We start from the raw sequence: 19,145 nt of genomic DNA, 5'->3' as shown, positions 1-19,145 counted from the left end.
CAGCAATATAAATTGCCTCAAAAATAAATAATTAAATAAATAAATAAATAAATAACTTTTCCTTTCACTCTACTTCCTTTTTCTTTTACTTTATTCCCCTTCCCCTCCTACTCTCTGTCTCTTTTGGTCTGGCTGCACACCTGGGATGGTTTTGAAAAAATGACCTACAAATAAAACAGTTTCTCATTTCAAATCTCTTGGGCTAGTCTTTCTCTATTTAGTTTTAAATATTGGGAGACTTGTCTTACAAGACAGACCAATGGACTGAAAAAAATGCAGATGCTCTGGTTGTCTCTAGACTTAATGACAAGACCACATATTTGTTTTACTAATCTCAGAAAAAGGGTTCTTTTCATAAATTTGCCACTATCTTCCCTCACAGCCTGAAACAAGTACTTTATTCATTTTGTTTATACCTTCTTGTTTGGGGAAAATATTTTGACTGTTTATACTTAACATTTTTGAAATCTTCTACTGTCATATCTTCAGAGCACATTAGACAACTGCATCTGTCTTCATTGTCTAATCATATGTATCACAGTTTGCTGAAAATATGAATACTTCCTGTATAAAATGCCTCCCAACACCGTTGCCTTTTGATCCAACAAATACTTACTTCTTTGGCACAGTGAAAGAGTAGACCTGAAGGAATTAAAAACAGATTGTGCAGTTGATACACCAGAAGGAAAGGATGCCATTCAAAGGGACCTGGACAAGCTGAGAAGTGGGCCAATGTGAACTGCATGAGGTTCAACAAATCCAAGTGCAAGGTGCTACACCTGGGTCAGGTCAATCCCAGGCATGAGGATAGACCAGTAGAAGAACTCATTAAGAGCAGCCCTGCAGAGAAGGACTCAGGCGTTCTGGTGGACAAAAAGCTCAACATGAGCCAGCAGCGTGTGCTTTATAGCCCAGAAGGCCACTGTGTCCTAGGCTGTGTCAACAGGAGTGGCCAGCAGGTCAAGAGAGGTGATTGTCCCCCTCTGTCCTGCCCTTGTGAGGCCCTGCTTGGAGTGCTGCATCCAGGTCTGGGGCCCCCAGCACAAGAAGGATGTGGGGCTGTTAGAATGGGTCCATGAAGATAATCAGAGGTCTGGAGCACCTCTCCTATGAAGAAAGGCTGAGAGAGCCAGGAATGTTCAGCCTGGAGAACAGAGAGCTCTAAGGAGACCTCACTGTGCCCTTTCAGTACTTAAAGGGAACTTACAAAAAAGATGGAGAACAACCTTTTACACAGACAGATGGCAATAGGACAAGGAGAATGTTTTTCAACTAAAAGAGGAAAGATTTATGTCAGATGTGAGGAGGAAATTCTTCACTCAAGAGGGTGGTGAGGCACTGGAACAGTTTGCCTCAATTACTAGAAAATCTATTTCTTAATTGCAGTTTGCAAAAAGAAGAAAAAAATCTTCAAAATATATTTTGTGCAATAACTTTTACTGCTGGTTAAACCAAACCATGCATTCACTGAAAATAAATAAATAAATAAATAAAAGACTAGTAAAATACGGTTGTCTCAATAACAGCACATGAACAGCCTCAGCTCTAGGCCATCAATAAGTATTTTAAGTGACTAGTTGGCCATCGGCAAGCATCCCTTCTAATCATTTAGTTATCTTTGGGGAAAAGAAACAAAAAAAAAAATAAAAACTTCAAAATGTGTATGACCTTAATGCTTACTTTTCATATACTGAGAATGCTCTCAGATCTAGGTTCAACCTGTTCTGTATTCACATATTACTAATAGAATTGATACATCTTAACAGACTTCTGTTAAGAAAATAATTTTATATTCTTTTTATTAGATGCTTATCATCAGCTACAAAGTCCTGGATGACTACAATTCCTTAGATAGATCATTATGTGAATTTTCCATTTTACTCAGAATAAATGCCACATGTTCCTTCACTCAAGTTTTCCTTAGCCATAATTTTTAAAGTCTGAAGAACTGGCTCTGAAAAAAAAAAAAAAAAAAAAAAAAAAAAAACTAAAAAACTTTCACTTTTTGTAGAAGTTGAATCAAGTTCCAAATGATTTAACTCTGAGAAGATTGTTAAGATTTTGCAGGGGTCTAGTTACTGAATATAATAATGTGTATAATGTGCATAGAAGAGGAATTGAATTATATGCAATACACTTAATTATAAACCAGCATTTACTACCACAGTATGAGGGTGGAAGAACTCCTGATTGATCTTACCTTAAATTCCAGCACATTAGAGGATCCTATTCTTTTCCTGCTGGGTGCCTCATAGTCAGCTGAATCCTAAGGCACTTCTTTAAATTGTCCATAGCACCAGCAGCTTAACAGGCAGCAAAATTATACACATATTTTATCCTGTAGCTGGAATAAATTAGTTGCACATGGAAATCTGACCTGTTGACATTTACTTTTTTTAGCTTATATTTTCTGTTTCTCCACTTGTATTTTGTGGTAAAGCTGATATGAACATTGCCAGTTTGATCTGCCTTAACTAAGGATGTGCATACACTTTTACAGTGCAAAACTCTGATTACAGCTTTCTTGTGGCCATTGCTCAAGGAGCCAGAATGAGCCCCAACATCTATTTCCATGAAGCAATAGGCATGAGGGCACTGCTGAAACAACATTCACTGTATTGCTAAAATTTAATAAAGAAGAAAAATGTTTTGGTTTCTTCAGTGATCCATATCATCATTCAGCATGGAGAATTCATCTGTTAAAACATTCAGCAGAACCTTGCCTGGTGAAAGCAGCAGACTATTGCTTTCTCTGTAATAGCAAGATAGCTGTGATTTCTGCTTCACACATGCTGCCCCATTCCATTGCACTTGCAGCATTAGTTTTATTTGCAAGTACCTAACATGCAACTCAGGAAGCATCTTCACTTTAGTTACTGTAGATCTCAGGAAAATTGTCTGACCTAGCTGGCTTTCAATCACTTAAAGCAAGATATTCACACTGCTAGCTTTGATCTCCCTATTCTTTAGAAAGAAAAATTGAAAGTGCTGACATAAAAAGATTAAATCACATTAAACTGAATCAAAGACACTGTCAGCTTTTCTACTTACTAGGAAAAGACCAGGAAAGTAATATTCTTAGCTAAATTAGGTTTAGACTGATGTATGAGTTGAACAGCTCCAACAAGAGCCAGATTCAACTCACTAATTTAGGAGATTTCAGACCCCAATTGTTCAAATTTCATAAGGACAAACAAACTCAAAAGACTCCCATCATCATCCCAGTCAGGGTACACATTTCCACTACCATGAAAGAAATTTAACATTTTCAGTCATGACTGAATCAAACCAGGAAATACAGTGGGTTTTGTTGTTGTTGTTGTTGTTTTTCAGGGCAGAAATGTATTCAGAAATTTAATATGAAGTAGGATGCAAAATGTCAGTTCATGAGTCTTACTGTCCTGTCCACTACTCCCATCACCCCACCACCTTTATTGAATTTGTGTTCCTTTGATCTAAGGTTCATCCCTACAGTTTATTTTTGACCACTTTATTCTATAATTTTATGAAAGTTAAGCTAGGGCCTGAAATAATCTGCACTATAGTTGGCAGAAGCTCTTCTGTTGATTTAGACAATGGAATAGTCCCTTAAAGTATGAAAATCATCTCCCCAGCTTCGATTTTGAGCATTTGAGAATTTCAGTTGATTTCCTAATTCCAAGCTTAATCCCAGTTTAAGACCCGGGGTCAAGGGAATATATTCATACTAAAAAAAATCTACCAGTTGAAATATCTTCCCTATCAAAAGTCTTCACAAGAAAAGTTACTGTTTTGAATCCTCAGCCGTCTTTGATTCAAAATTCAGGAGTGTCAGAAGAAGAGGTATTTCTGCATGCTCTGTGAATTCAAGGACGATTTCATCATTAACATATAAATGGCCTTTTCTGTCCAGACTCCTAGTTTAGGACTTTTTTTATTATGATTATTTTTTAATTAAAAAAAAAAAATCTTCAAAAACTGGTCTTGAAACTTACATATTTCAGGAATGCAGCAATTCAAGGAAATGGAAAATGTCCTCTGAGACAGAACCCAGTACACTGGAACTCAATTAGATTTTGACCTTCTTCAACCATAAAGGATTGGGAGACAAATATTGTTTGCTACTTGCCTGAATTAAATTGGGTCTCCTGAGATGCATATGAAGCAATTTAAAAAAAGAAAAACACTGTTAACTGAATTTACTCAACCATCAGTCTGAAGTAAACCTTATTTACTGTATTCATCTATTACACTAATATAATCTTTCACATTTTAATAAGAAAAAATGACATTTAATTAGTGTTACACAGCCAAACCCTGAAAAAGATCCCCTATCTACACATTCAGCTAGGCCACCATTTTTCAGTTTCACCACACAAGTCCTGTATACTTTAATGCTTCCTTGGTCTAAGAAAGCAGTAGGACTGTTTTATTAATTCAACTCCCTGTCACACTTCCTAGGCAGAAATCGACATTCTTGTCACAATTCTATACAAATGGGACCTTTAAGCTAGGCTGCCTTATGCCCCGACAACTGACACTCTCTCCTTTCCCAAAACCATCCTTCTAAATTTCCTCATGTATGGTTCATTTTTTAAAGACTTGTGATGTTTGAAAGACAGAGATATTAGTGATTATTAAACAATACAAATAATTTCAAAAAAAACAATCGATCATAATTCGTAATGCCACCAATTTACAGATATAAACATAGCAACAGGGAAGGAAGAAAAAAAAAAAAAAAAGGAAAGACCGATGCACATCTTCTTTCCATACTTTCCTTTCTATTTTTCCATCCTAGCAACAGCTCCAGAAGCTTTCTTCTGTTGAGTGGATTCAGATTATGACTCAAAGATGTTTGGTTGTGCCTTGTACATTCAGTTTCTTCCACCCTAAGTAGGCCACTCTCAGCATATCCCTGTTTCTGCTGAAATTTCCAGCATCTGCCTTCTTTTTCTTCTGCCCCCTACCTCTTTCACACATTGCTAAGACTGAAGACTGACCATTCTTGTTTTGTTTGTAAACCTGAGAAACCTTATTCAGAAAAAAGTTAATTGTTTTCACCTCAAACACAGCCATCCCAGTGTACCAGGGTAATAAAGTAATTTCATAAACTCACTTGCTTTGATCTATAGGTACATACAAGTCTGTATGTCAAGTCTTCACTTTTTTTTTTTTTCCTTTAGGACTTCATTTCACCTTTATAAAAATAGGCAACCTAAATTCTAATTATAGAAAAGGAAAGTGGGACAAAACCACAACAACAAACCAAGTGTTAGTAAAAGCATTAATAAGGAGTCTCTGAGTCAGCTTGACAATCCTAAAACACATTTTTTGTTGTTGTTGTTTAATATTTCATCACTGTACAGCAGGGAATTAGATCATTAGCACTAAAAAAAAAGATGTTTTAAAATCAGATTTTTCAATCTCAAGGTATAGATCCCACCTACCTTGCCCACCCCAGAACCCAGCAATACACTTCCAAGTCAAGAGTTCTATAGTTTCAACTATTGAGCAATATAGTCCCACAAAGTCTTTTAGAGAATTGCAAAAGGGCTTGACTTGGAAAAGCCAGCAGCTTACTTCACAAAAATTTTCATTATTTTTTTTTTCCACAAAACAAAAGGAGTTTTAATTCATTTATTTTATTTTCATATTCATTTATTTTATTTATTCATTTCTTTTACATGTGCATAGGCTGAAGGCTTTGACATTGCCTCATATGAAGTATCTAGCACCAAAATACACAATTATTGAAAAGTTTATTGACCAATGTCTGAATGCTTAGCTTATTTTTTTTAATATGTCCCTTAAACAGAATTTTGATTTTATTAAGAAAAAGAAAAAAAAGAAAAAAAAAAGCTGAGGAAAAGGAAATAGGTCATTAAAAAGATACTTCAGAATTCCTCCAGCAGCAACCTGTAGGCGTAAGGGAAAACTCATTGTCAAGTATGATTTATGAAGCCTTATTAAATTTACTTAACATAACTGGGAAGCAGACTAGTACACTAATACCCTCTTTAACATAAACCTTCATGGAATATAGTGCATCCTTTACACAATAAAAAGGCTAATTTAGCTTGTCACAACACAGATCTGAATTAATGCAGAAGTCAAAAGGCTCTCAATTTGTGCTATTAAATACAAATATTGGGTGATAGCCTAGCTATTTCAACCATTCAATGATTTTTTTCTTGCCTTTTTCATGTAAAAATCAGTTATTAAGTGTGCATGCAAGAGAAAATTATTGTAGCTAAATGAATATAGATCCACCACAAAAAATAAAATAAAATAAAAAATACACTATACAAAGTGACATTTCAGATCAGCTTTTTTTCTTTTTTTTTTTTTTACACAAAGCTGCATTAATTAGGCTACGTGTATTTTAAAATTCCAGTTCATTTCAAAGCATTACTTTCTGACAGATTTTTGGTCTGCATGTAACTAATCTTGTTTTACTGAGAACTTGTATCATTCCTTCTGGACTACAAATGCCAACTCACCTCTGCTCCTACTATATTCTTCTCACTCACAAACTGTTAAAAGCTGAAAGTTTTATTACATAAAAAAATGTGTGTGTATATATACACAAACAAACACATACACAAATGCTGCTGAAACTCTATCCTGTTCTGAGCCTAGACTGGCAGATGGTCTTGACGAACGATGGGAGGTTCCTGTGAAGAAGGCGAGGTACCTTGCTGTTGTGTGGCAAAATTAATAAATACCTGTAAGGCAAGAAAAAAGTAGGACTTTCAAAATAACAGTATTTGAACAAAAACTTTGGAGACGTAGATGGTGATTATTTTCAGTTGCTTTTCTAAGCTTTTCTGACACAAAAATTAATAGTTTATGCTGCAAGAACCCCCCTAGAGATGTGTTTTGTAAACTCTATAAATAATCCCTCTTCACCTCTCCAGCTAACACAGTGGTTGATGAACTATAAAAACAATGGTAAAATGAGTTACCAACTTATATATGAAAATCATATTTTACTGCTACACAAGTTACTGAGAAATAATTGTTTTACTTTGCATTTAAACGGCACGCCAGAGGAACTTGAGCCTGCTGTTTCTATCAACCACCATCACACAGATGAAGGTCCAGATATTTCAAGGCAAAGGTATACTTCTGAACATTACACAGTAATGATTCAACAGCTCATGTGCCTCCCTGATATATATATTTATATATATATATATATATTTATTTTTTTTTTTTTTCTGAACAGATCTTACAACAGAAAGACTTGTTCACTTTTAAATCACATAACTATTTGACAGCAAGGAATGGAGAGGGAAAGATGGCTATTATTGATTCAAATGATCATATTATTCATATGCAAACAAACAGGGTGTATAATAAGGATGTTTGTTATTCAAGAGAACTATTTTCCTGTTTAAGACTGACACTCAGTCAGGGAGAAGAAGCAAGAGTAGGTGACTGAGGTGATGAATCACCATGAATAATGCAGAGGAAGTAAGCTTGAGTGAACAACTCCCGAACAATCATGAGGCTGAAATAATCTTACATTCAGCTATTCAGTGAATAGATAATTTACAAGCAGTTAAAAGATTAGTACAAATCAGAATATTTCACTAATGATTTGCACAAGGGTAAAGGAACACGTTCACACCATTTATCATACAAATTAATGCTTTGACTAGATGTGACTCCCTTGGTTTGCAGAATACATAACAAGAAGTTGCATACAAGAATGCTCTAACATATCACAGCCACTCAGAAATCCCACCCTTGCTATTGTTCTCTTATTCCTTCTGCCCAAACAGGATTTATTAGTTGTTAATAGTGGGGTCTCTTCTGTCTGTTTCTTCTGTCTGTTTGTGCATTTCCACTATTCTCTATTGTGCAGCATAATACTCACTGAAAACAAACAAACAAACAAACAAAAACTCAAAGGAAAATGTCCTGTAAGCCTATGGTTTACTGTGATTTACAGACTTCAGTCTTTTGAAGGGTATTGGTAAGATCCTAACTTTTGCACTGTGGAGCGTTGTTCACAGTTCTGCCTTCTCATCCTACACAGAATGGGATGCATCTAATAAGTAATTATGCTTGCACATATAATACAAACATGTGACTTCATGTGCTGTTTTGACTGTGCTCACCTGCAGTGTAAAAGCAGTAGGGTTCACGTTACTGTGTAGATCTGAGATAGTCTGGAACTGCTGGTTTATCACATACATCCAGCAAATGATTTTAATGCACCAATAATTACAGTAACACAGAATGTTTACGGTTAAAAAAAAAAAATAAAAACATACCTGTTCCAGCGTGGTTTGGTTCATGGAGTAGTGTTTGATTTGGAGAAAATCTTTGTGGTTCTCTAGGACTCTGAAGAGCTCAGCTAAGCATCCCTCACTTCGAGGGATGTGGTATTCAAGCAGGTTAAGATGCTGTCCCTATAAAGAAGTAAAAATAATAAAAACAGATAAAAGTGAATGCACACGATGATGAAGCTGTATTTGCTTTAACCAGTCTGGTTTCAATAGACCTTCACTGCAAATTAGCAATATAAGCTTTTAAATAAGAATATATTTTGCCTGCATTGGTAGCTAAATGAAATGCTCTTACTCAGGACATACGTATTTAGTGCATGTTCTGAGATGACATTTTGTTAATCTCATAAAGGATATATAAATTTAGGACACTTTTATGTTATAGGATTCAAATTTAATTGATGGTAGCCCTGATACAATGGATTTTGGGAAGACATGAGGCAGTAAACCAAAATTTACTTACCGGTAGGCTTACACATACCCACTTTAACTATAAACAAAACAAAAACATATTGGATTCCCTCATCATTATGTAATCAAGTGGCTGGTATCTAAGAAAGGGAAAATTTCTGTTAATCTGTGTGCTTGTTTTGAGCTTCTGTACATCATAAGATTGACTTTGATTCTTACACTGAACACAGATATAAATGAAAACAAATGAAAATTTATAATGTAATTGATAGGATATTAAAGATCCTTATTAACAATTTCTGCAGTAGGATGCTTTTCAATATTATTTATGTATTTATTAAACTTCATTTCAGCCAGAGAAAAGTCTTTCTCTCTTAATTCTGTGCTTTATTGGTAAGCTTCCTGGGAAAAATATATATATTTAAAAAAAAAAAAAAAACATATATAGAGAGAGAATCTAATTGCTATAGGTCTTTTGTAAGGTTTCATATCAAATAAAAGAATCTAAGTAAAGACACGGATGCCAGCTGTGGACCTTAACTACACTCTCAGCAAACTCACTTCATTCCTAATACAGGTGAACAAAAAGGCAAGTTTATCTTGGTCAACAATAAAATCACAAGAAAAGTATTACTCAGTGAAAGGACCTATTTGTTTATGTTGCCTAAATGACCATTTGGAGTTGATTTAATCAATATTCCAAGTCAGATTTTAAAAAATTGCTTAATAGGGAAATGAAAATATGCACATGCATACTTCTCCAGAAAAAAAAAAAAAAAAATCAATATATATAAACATGTATACATTGTTCTTATCAGCCCACACTTAATTTTGTTTTAGAAACACAATTCACTCCAATTCCTATGATGAGGAATTTCAGCTGTACCTTAAATTGTGCTCCAGGAAAATGCAACTGTAGACACTCCAGAATCATTCTTTGAGAGCTTATTTCTTTGTTCAGCCAAATTTTGACAGAATAGCCATCTCCAAACCTGAGAATGATATGCAGAAACATAGATCCAGTCATCTACACTATGAAGTCAGGAAGAATATATTTTTTTTTCATTTAATTTTCCTGTAATTATTATGGCAAACAACATCATGTATACCCATTGCATTATCACTGGGATATTAGCATTATACTATTAAAAGCAGACACTGATTTCAATGAGAAAGTTGTTAAAATAATGGTAATGAATAGAAACAAACAAGCAAAAAAAAATTTGTTATCCATAGATTTTAGATACAATACTATATTTTATTATACAGTGTACCTTAGGCTAACTAAAATATACTTTAATTACAACACTGCTTTGAAGAGTTAGCAAAAGGAAGAAAAAAGAAAAAAAAAAAAAAGCTATGAAGTTTACTAGTTACAAACAGAAAAAAAAATCATTTATTTTAACTTTTTTAATGATGTAACAGTATTTCAAACCTTTTAACAAAGCAGACCACTTTTTATTTCAGCAAATATGTGTACAAAATGTTTTTACATATACAAAAAGTAAAGTACACAGGTATTTACAGAGATGGCAAAGTTCATGAATTTTCTTTAGCTCTTTGGCCACACAATCTGTCTCAAAAAATAATTTAGCAAATGAACTTCTCTCTTAATATAGATGTGATAAAAGTTAAGTACAGGCAATCTAACCAACACATTATTTTTTATTAAATTTTCCTGTTGTTGAAGTTCCAATACATCTACCAACACTAAAATGGCAACCGGAGCCTCACACGTATTGCTTAAGCGACAGAAGTTATGCAGCACTGGGGGTAAGGGCAGAGCTCAGCAGAGATGGGGTGACTCGGGGCTGCTGCATGCCTCCATGCAGCTACACACCCTCCTGTTGTCTTCACTGGCTTGGTTATTCACTAGGGAAAAAAGCCCAGCCAGAGCCAGGTCGGAAGAGCTTTCCTCTCACCCATGGCAATGCTCTCAGCATGGGTTTGTGCTGGGACTTTACTACTGGCACCAAGCCACTGCTGCTCTCTGTTGTCCAGGAGTAATGGAAGGGCAGATCTGGGAGGGACACAGGGAGCTCTGGCTGCGTGTCCTGTCCGCATCCTCCCAGAAACCTGGTGGTTTCTCTGCCTTCCCATTCCACCATTCCCATATCCTTCACTCCAATGTTATTTCTTTTCAGGCTCCAACCCCAGAATCACTCGTCCCCAAATCCTTCACTTCAGTTCTTCTGTTTCTATTTCCTATCCTCCATATTGATCCCTCATGCCAATGCCCCTTCCTGGGTACACCTCTGTGATTCAGGGTAGTGACCGAATTAATTGGATCCTACAGTTATGAAGCATGTTTTCACATGATCAAAGCAGAAGTAAATATTGTAGCATACTTTATGATGCTGCCCTTTTCAAATATAGAAAATATGGTCTACAGAATCTCAATCAAAGTGTAACAAAAATAATGACTATTTGGAGACATGTCCAGTTTAACCACTGTCTCAGTAACTGCCAGCTAAATACTTCACGTGAAGCACCTTATGTCCCTCATCTATAGTACATATAGGGCAACAAAAGGGCTTTAACTTCTATTTTATGCTGTACCTCCATTGTTATAAAGCCTTTGGTTGTTTTGCTTTTGGAGGGGGGGAGGGACTTGATTTTGGTTTTAGCCAAATACAGCCGCTGAACCAACTGAATTATAGTAAGAAGAAACATTCTTGATTCAGTATCCTGTTTGCTTGTTCTTAAAGGACATTATATGAATAAATCCCCTCCAGTCCAAGCAGTACCAGCTATTCACTGAGCAGCGTGACCTGACAGATGAACAGTGCTGTTACACTAAAGGGATCCAGAACTGTTACACTAAAGGGAATCCAAAGCAGTGGCTGGGTGGTTTGCTTCACAATGATTTACTAACACATAATAGATCTCTAATTAAATCTTTTAAATGCATAGCATCCTCCCTGCAAATATACATGTGACAATAAAAAAGATGTTACAAAGATGGATATAGTTAACAAGGGTTTCAAATTTAGATGGACAGCCAACCTGAGGCAACTTTTTACAAGAGACCACTGATTCTGATCAGTTTTCTGGCATTTCTAGCCATACACTGTTGAATCACAGTTTGAAAAATGTTGGCTTATGGAGATGTTCAACGGTCTCGTAAAATGAAATTGTTGCATGAAATGAAGTTTCCAAAGAAAATGGATCAAAATTCTGATTAGCAAAGACCAAGAAGCCTGTGCAACTTCAGTTTAATTCTAAATTGTGAACAGCATGAACACCAGCACAGTACATATAAAAAGCTTTAAAAGATTTTTTTCTCTTCTGGCTAGTCAAATTATGGTGCTTCTATACCTTGATTTTATAATTCACTTCAGTAAAGCAGCTCAGAGTAAGCTGATCAGCAATAAACATTTCCCCTTACTATAATCAGCAAGCTGCTTTCCGTAGCAAACTGAGTCAGTGGAAATTGAGTTGACCATTCTTTTTCACTCTGTTTTCCTCTCTGAATCAGACTATATAATTAATTCAGAAACCCAAAGTGGAATTACAGGGAAAAGCACAATCTGGTTTGATTAGTGCTGTTAGAATCAAACCTTTAACAACTGATAGTTCAAGACCTAAGGAGGGAAACATTATCATTAAAATGGCATAAGTTGAGCCAGCACACCTGTTCAGCAGCCATCTGTTGCAAAAGAATCACCATCTCTTCAAAGCTATTCAACAAAGATATTTTCCATTGCTAATTTCTATCACTCACTTTAACAACACCTGCATTTTTATTTGTGTATACACACACACACAAACACATATTCTAACAAAAAATATTTTTGCTCTTTCTTTTCTCTCTTTTCTCTCAGTCAAGCTAGTTGTTTAAGCTTGACTTTCACCTCATCAGCAGTTCTAGGAGAATTATTTGAGTGCTTTACCTACTCAAATGCAACTACAAGACTGAAACTAACACAAACATTCCCAGACTGATTTTAAAGTAGTTGGGTATTAACAACACCATCAACTGAAGAAGCATGAACTTAGCAAAGACTACAAAATGCATCCAACTGCTCCACACGTGTAATTGCATGGGTCTTCAAGGTCACTGAGAAGCTCAAATGACAAGGGAAAAATTGAACTTAAAATGGCAACAAGGAATGAAACAATTTCACAATTGTAAAACGGAACAATCAGGAATTACAAAATAGGCTATAACTTTTTAGCATAGAAAAAAAGATGTGTAGGTGGTAGAAAGATACCCCAAATCATGACTGGCCTAGACAATGCAATTAATGATTGCTTCTTCACTCTGCTATGACCCTGTTTTTCATGCAAGACCAGGGAGCATCAAATTGAATCAGAGGGAAGGGAATTCAAATTCAGTAAGAGAAACTAATTTTCCATATAGCACATAGGAAAACTGTAGAACTCATTGATACAGGATATGCTGGATGCCAGAATTTGACAAGCTGAGTATGAACAGCCTGGGCTAATTTCCCAAATAGTTCCCCTATTTTTGGAAGTGGTTTGCTGCCCTTGATGTAGCCATGATGGCAGCCATGCTGCCAATAGTATAACAATAGATAGTATTAAGCTAGTTCACATGTGTGTCCACCCAAACTGCAATCACACACTGGAGTAAGGTGTAGCTAAACTTATAATGATGAGCAAGTCCCCTACCTGCTTTCTTCAGGCTCCTCCTAGCCTTGCAGTGGGAACGGAAGTACATTCAGTTGCCCAAAGTCTAAAAATTCTCATAAATACCAAGTAGAGGGGCTACCACTTAAAGCAAATCAAGTAATACTAGCTTCTCAATGTTCTTTTCTGCCCATTTTTAGAGGTCCTGGGTCAGAGATTTGAGTGAGAACAAGAAAAACTCCTAAAACATGACTTGTACTCAGATAAGCCTACACTTGGATGGTCTCAAGGGGTCCCTAGAGGTACTAACCCAGTATTTTACAGAGATAGCCCATAACATCCTGTTATCTGTAAAAGGTAAAAAATAAAGTGCAGTATCAGCAGATTTCTTTCTATTTGCTTTACAATAATCTTTATTATATCTCTATTATAAATTATTTCCTTTAAAGTTGTTAGGAATTTGCTTGCTTGCAAACAAACAAAACCTAATCTAGAAACATCCATTTTAATTTACAAGAGAGTCAAGTATGACCAGCTCCTTGAATCACACTCTTTCCAAACCCATAACTCTTCTTTCCCCACACCAAAATTGCTGAATGCAACCTCAGGAGATCAAGAACATGGCCATATTTCCTAAGCCTTGATGAAAAAAATATATATATATATCTTATAATCCATATGGTTTTTTTTGTTGTTTTAAAATAAACTCAACAAAGATTAAATTTCCTGAAGAATATTATGCTATTAAGTTTTGGCATCTGTGTGTATATATGCGTGTGTGTGTGTATGTATGTAAGTATATATTTATACACACACATAAAAATTACAGCTCACAGAAAGTTTACTTGTGGAAATATAATGTGCATATTTTATATATGCACTAGTCTGACTGATTAAAAGAATACTCCAAAATGACATTATTGAATAACAAAATAAAAAATAAAAAGAACATTGGCACTTAATGTTTGAAAGGAAATGCATCTTTTAGAATATATGCCATAAATCAAAGAAGGAGAATAATTTGTTACTGAGCTGTTTGCCATGATGCTTCAGTTTGCATTCATTTACAAACAGATAAGGTTCTGCTTTCCATAAAGTCTCATCTAGACAAGCCAACAATTATTCCAATATGATTACTCAGGCACAGGATATAGATTCAGGTCATTCAATATTAAGTGGTAGAGAAAGACAGTATCTAAGATAGAAGAAAGGTTTCTAAATTTGAGGTATGTGAAATACTTGCTTTATTTAAAAAAAAAAATGTTAATATCAAATGCAAAAATAGTATGACTTGTAAAATGCAAATTCATTCTGCAATTATTCAGAACAACCTCAGTGCTGCTGAACAAACAATAAAAACTTAATTAGATGCAATAACAACTAGCTTATAAAATCTATCTTCCATATACTATTCATAGATTGTTTCATCTTTTTTTAATTGATTTTTTTAATTGATTATGATTTTTCCAGGATAACAATAGAAACAGCTATTAAAACAACAAGTAATATTTGTTCAAGTACATTGTACATGCATTTATGTTCACATATACTCCAGGCTTTCATACCAAGTCACCTAAAGTAAATTTCTATATTTAATAATATCATTGCAATAACAGTGATCATCTCAGATTATGAACAATGCAGGGTACAACATTACCTTGCTCTCTGAATTTCAGGCTTTTAAATGCTTAGGTATGGTATCCAAATATGTGGTAAAATTTTCAAAAAATCTTATTAATTGTATGTACAACTGTATGCACACAAAATCTGTCCCAATACAAACATATGTATATGTGCTTGTGTTTGCACATACAGGCAAGTATCAGAGATCTGATACACTTTTTTTTTTTTACTTACATATGGCATTTCCTGAGAAACAGAAAGAATAGCACTGTAATTCTATGCGAAGCTGATGGCAGAGCCTACAAAGAACTAGAACAACAGTTCCTTAAGGTGCCTTCTGGGGCTCAACAGTCAAAAAAGCAGAAGGAAATAATGTTATCTGTGTGTTTGTGTCACTGTTTTCAGTTTGTTTTTTATAGTGATTTGTTTTTTTTATCCAAATATTATACACTAAGATGTCCAATAAAAGGATCTTATCAACAATTTAAGTTCAAATTCTCAAGTTCAAAAAATGTTAGAATGAAGGCCAGCTCTGAAATCCACATTTAAACAACTGGAATATCTACATTATTATATAAGCTTTAATTGCATCACTGCATAGTATCTCTTATAAAAATCCCTACCATGAAGGGTTTACAAGATAAACTGGAGGTAAATGCTCATAGAAGTGATTTTGTTTACTGAAACATCTGGAAAATATTGTAAGTAAGATAGCAGATTGCTGAGTAAGTGCTTCACCGTTCTGGTGGATAAGAATGGCTCTGTGGAAGCAAATCCTACCCTTCCACTCCAGTACACCTGTGTGACCTGTGGTAATTCACTCAAACCACATTTTTCACTACTGCTTCCTACCCTGCTAAGTGCTCACCTTGAGACCTAGGACTCCAATCTGCAGAAGGAATTCATAGTACTTTCATAACACTCACTGCTACAGCTGAAAATTGCAATGGCTTTGTAGTTTTGAAAACACCAAGCACTATGTAGTGTTAAAATATTTAGTCATAAACTGCTCAGAATGGTTACCCAAAATCTTTTAACTTTAACATATTTGTCATGCTCCAGTTACATCTCTATAAAATTGAGATAATTATTTCAAATCCTGTTTCCTGGGAGTATCATTGAAAACATAGATGTTAATATTTACAAAGCACAGCTCTAATGAATGCTGATAATAGTATATTTAGAGACAGGTTAGAAAAATGCCTAGTAAAGATGGTACACAGATCACATGGTAGGGGAAGAGAATACAAGTAGTCAGCTATATTGCAGTGTCCTGCAGGAAACACCATATAAAATTGCACCCCCCAAAACTGCATTCTGATATACATACAGATTAGGGATGAACTAATGTTGCACAAAGTTTTTTATGGGTATGAAGCTAGCTCTGATTTCTGAACTAACAATCCATATGCTTTTAAAGTTGTAGAACTCTTTTCTTAAAGATTTCCTCTGGGAAGATTTAAAAATAGATATATTGCATGAATACACATTTACTGCCTTAATAAGTTTTTTATGTACAAAAGGAATTTATGTTGTCTATCAACAGGAATAAAAAATATATTTTTGAATATCATCGCTTCTACATTTTATGGAATGTAAGAAAGTCACTGCAAATATTCCTGTTAGTATGATAACACACTGTCCAATGACAACTGAAATATTCATGAGATCTTTAAACTTAATCCTTTTTTTTTTTTTCCATTTAAGAAATCCACATGCGAGTTATCTTGAGAAAAGCAATAAAACATTCTTAATCAACCTTCTAAAAAAATGTAAAGTGTAAATAGCTTGGCAACACATCTTCCATTCTAACTGCTATAACAAACGGATTAATTGCTGGGTAATTTAATCAGATGGCTTGCTGATACAATTTGAGCAATGACTTGATGTGTGTCCAGCACTTGAAAAATTGGTATGGGTTTTTCAGCTAAAAGAAGTCTGTCCAGATGGCCCTAAAATGAAGAATGGTACTCAAAATGTTGTTCCCATAGGATTGGCCAGCTGTACCTAACATGGAAATGCTTCTGTGATTTTTTAAAAAAACATTAAGTATAATGGAAAATACTGGAGAGAACGTTTAGATGTAATCCATTCACAATTTAGAGTAATTGACTCAGTTGGCAGGAGTCAGCTGAAATTATGTTTTAATAGGCACAACTGCTAACACATCTATCTCATACAAACTATATCTAGAACTAAGATGCTAACTTTTTGGAAATTACTCTTCAATTCATTCTTCCTGGCTAACACCTGTTTTGGCCTTATTCAGAAATCTGCCACCTGAAAAAAAAAAATAAACATAATAGAGCTCTTCTAAAGAAGTCTAATACTCATACTAGTGAGAAACATTTGAGGGTACTTTAAATGTTTAAACAGATAAAATCAGTCAGGGCTCAACAGTTGGGAATAAAATCTAAAATACCTTCAACTGTGGAGAGGAGACATTTTTGGGTGAGCATTTGGTAACAGGCTTGTACAAGAGCTGGAAAAATTAAACAAGTCTCACACATTAGAAGCAGCATGTGTCACTTTTTATAACCCTATGAAGCTTTTACGCACATTAAAAAGCACATTAGCATCTTCCTGGAGCTCACTCATAGCCTTCATAGCAGAATTTTGTACTGCCATCTGACAAACCTGTATTCAGTCCAAGACTATGGTCTTTTCCATCTGCCAAGGGCTGAAAGTGTACTGAGAAAGAAAGCTGAATCCTTGAAACTTCCCACCACAGTAAAGAAGGAAATTTAACATGGCTCCAAGGAAGACCCATTAAGACTTCATCAAACATTCATCAAAAAGACAATCATAACTAGACTTTATAGGCTGGAATGCTACTAAAAGAAAAGCAAATAAAACAATTCTGATGGTTTCCATCAAGACAGATAGAATCCCCAAAAAGAGAAGAAAAATGTTATTTTAGTGAATGTAGCTACATATAAAAGAGGGAAAAAAAATCCTAAGATTTTAATACTATCACACATAATATTAAAATGTACTTCCATGGTAATTTCTTAATATCTAGGAGTCATTCAATCATAAATAAAACCCCTATGAAAGTTCTCTGGTTTAAATGTTCATACAGTGTTTACATTTTTTTTCTTTTATCCAAAGCTAGATTAGATTACCTGTAATTGATTTTTAAGTATTTGTTCAATCTAATTTGTAGAAACAAATTGAAGATAGACCAAAGATATCAACAGCTGCTTATAAATAAGAGAACAATAAAAAATCATGAGTTGTAAAATCTAACACAACACAAAACCATAATACTCTACAACAATGATGGCCGCCATGAATTTCTTTTGATACAATTCCTGCTTGTTAATATTAAGTATATTGCCAGTATGATTAATCCACATACATAACACACAAAAGCATCACCAAGAAACAAATTTCTATAGTATGAGTAATTTAGATCGAGTCAGATGCAGGAAGATTAGTTTTTCTTATGCTTTTTTCACTTACATTGCTTCATGAAAGAGTTTTGTTAAATAAAATGTAAAGAAATAGGTTTTTTTACTCAGAGAAGGTGGCAGGGACAAATACACTAAAAGGTGCTAATGTTAAACTCTTTCAGGTCCTGGAAGTTTTTCAGGATGATAAGGATGATCACAGGTGGAGTGGAAAGTGAGAAAATTACAATTACAATAATTAAAACTTAATTATTTCAGTGGTTTGGAGTAGTAAGTAAAGGAATCCTACTTCTCTCATGCAGATGGAGAAGTCCTCTGCAAGATAGGCACATGGTAACATATCTGGAAATTGTCCTAATATAGGTTTGGAAGGTGAATTATACAGAGGTAATAGACTTCTTAAACCCTTAACGATTACCATATTTATTAGTTGTGTGATAACCTGAGGTCTATAATGGAGCACTGTATGGACAAGTGAAGAAAACCACAGTCAGTTGGTCTGTCTGGAGGGAAGACCTGAAACTAGAGTAAGTAACATAATAATAGGAATTCAAGGACATTTTTTGGCTTTTCGCCAGCATTTATCAAAAGTTTTCCAAAGAAAGCAGCTTTAACGGCTGCTTGTATATGAGGTTTTAAGACTACACTCTCTACACTTGTTTTTGCTCTCAGAAGCCAAGAAAATGAATTAGGCAGTCAGTGAGAATTCAGACAACTGTATAATTTTAATTAAATCCTTTGGTAAAGCTAGTGATTATTTTATCCTAATAAAAGGTTTTAAAGTTTTAGAAAAAATTAATAGGTTCCTGAACAATAGGTGTGGAAA

At 34.7% G+C, this 19,145-nt stretch overlaps 1 protein-coding gene across 1 annotated transcript in view; it reads right to left on the bottom strand.

The window, feature by feature from the left end:
• Positions 1-5,679: 5,679 nt before the first annotated feature.
• Positions 5,680-19,145, bottom strand: part of ABCA13 (ATP binding cassette subfamily A member 13) — a 191,189-nt gene continuing 177,723 nt past the window's right edge. Inside the window, exons 59-61 of the mRNA XM_068671052.1 lie at positions 9,577-9,682; positions 8,265-8,402; positions 5,680-6,707 (exon numbers count right to left, since the gene is read on the bottom strand). Coding sequence (XP_068527153.1) covers positions 6,618-6,707; positions 8,265-8,402; positions 9,577-9,682 — 334 coding nt within the window. The 3' untranslated portion in view covers positions 5,680-6,617. The remainder of the gene's footprint in view (positions 6,708-8,264; positions 8,403-9,576; positions 9,683-19,145) is intronic.

Source organism: Anas acuta, chromosome 2 (assembly GCF_963932015.1).
Source record: "Anas acuta chromosome 2, bAnaAcu1.1, whole genome shotgun sequence".
Lineage (NCBI taxonomy): Eukaryota > Metazoa > Chordata > Aves > Anseriformes > Anatidae > Anas > Anas acuta.
The sequence above is the reverse complement of the archived record's forward strand: the minus strand, read 5'-3'. Positions and strand labels throughout refer to the sequence as shown.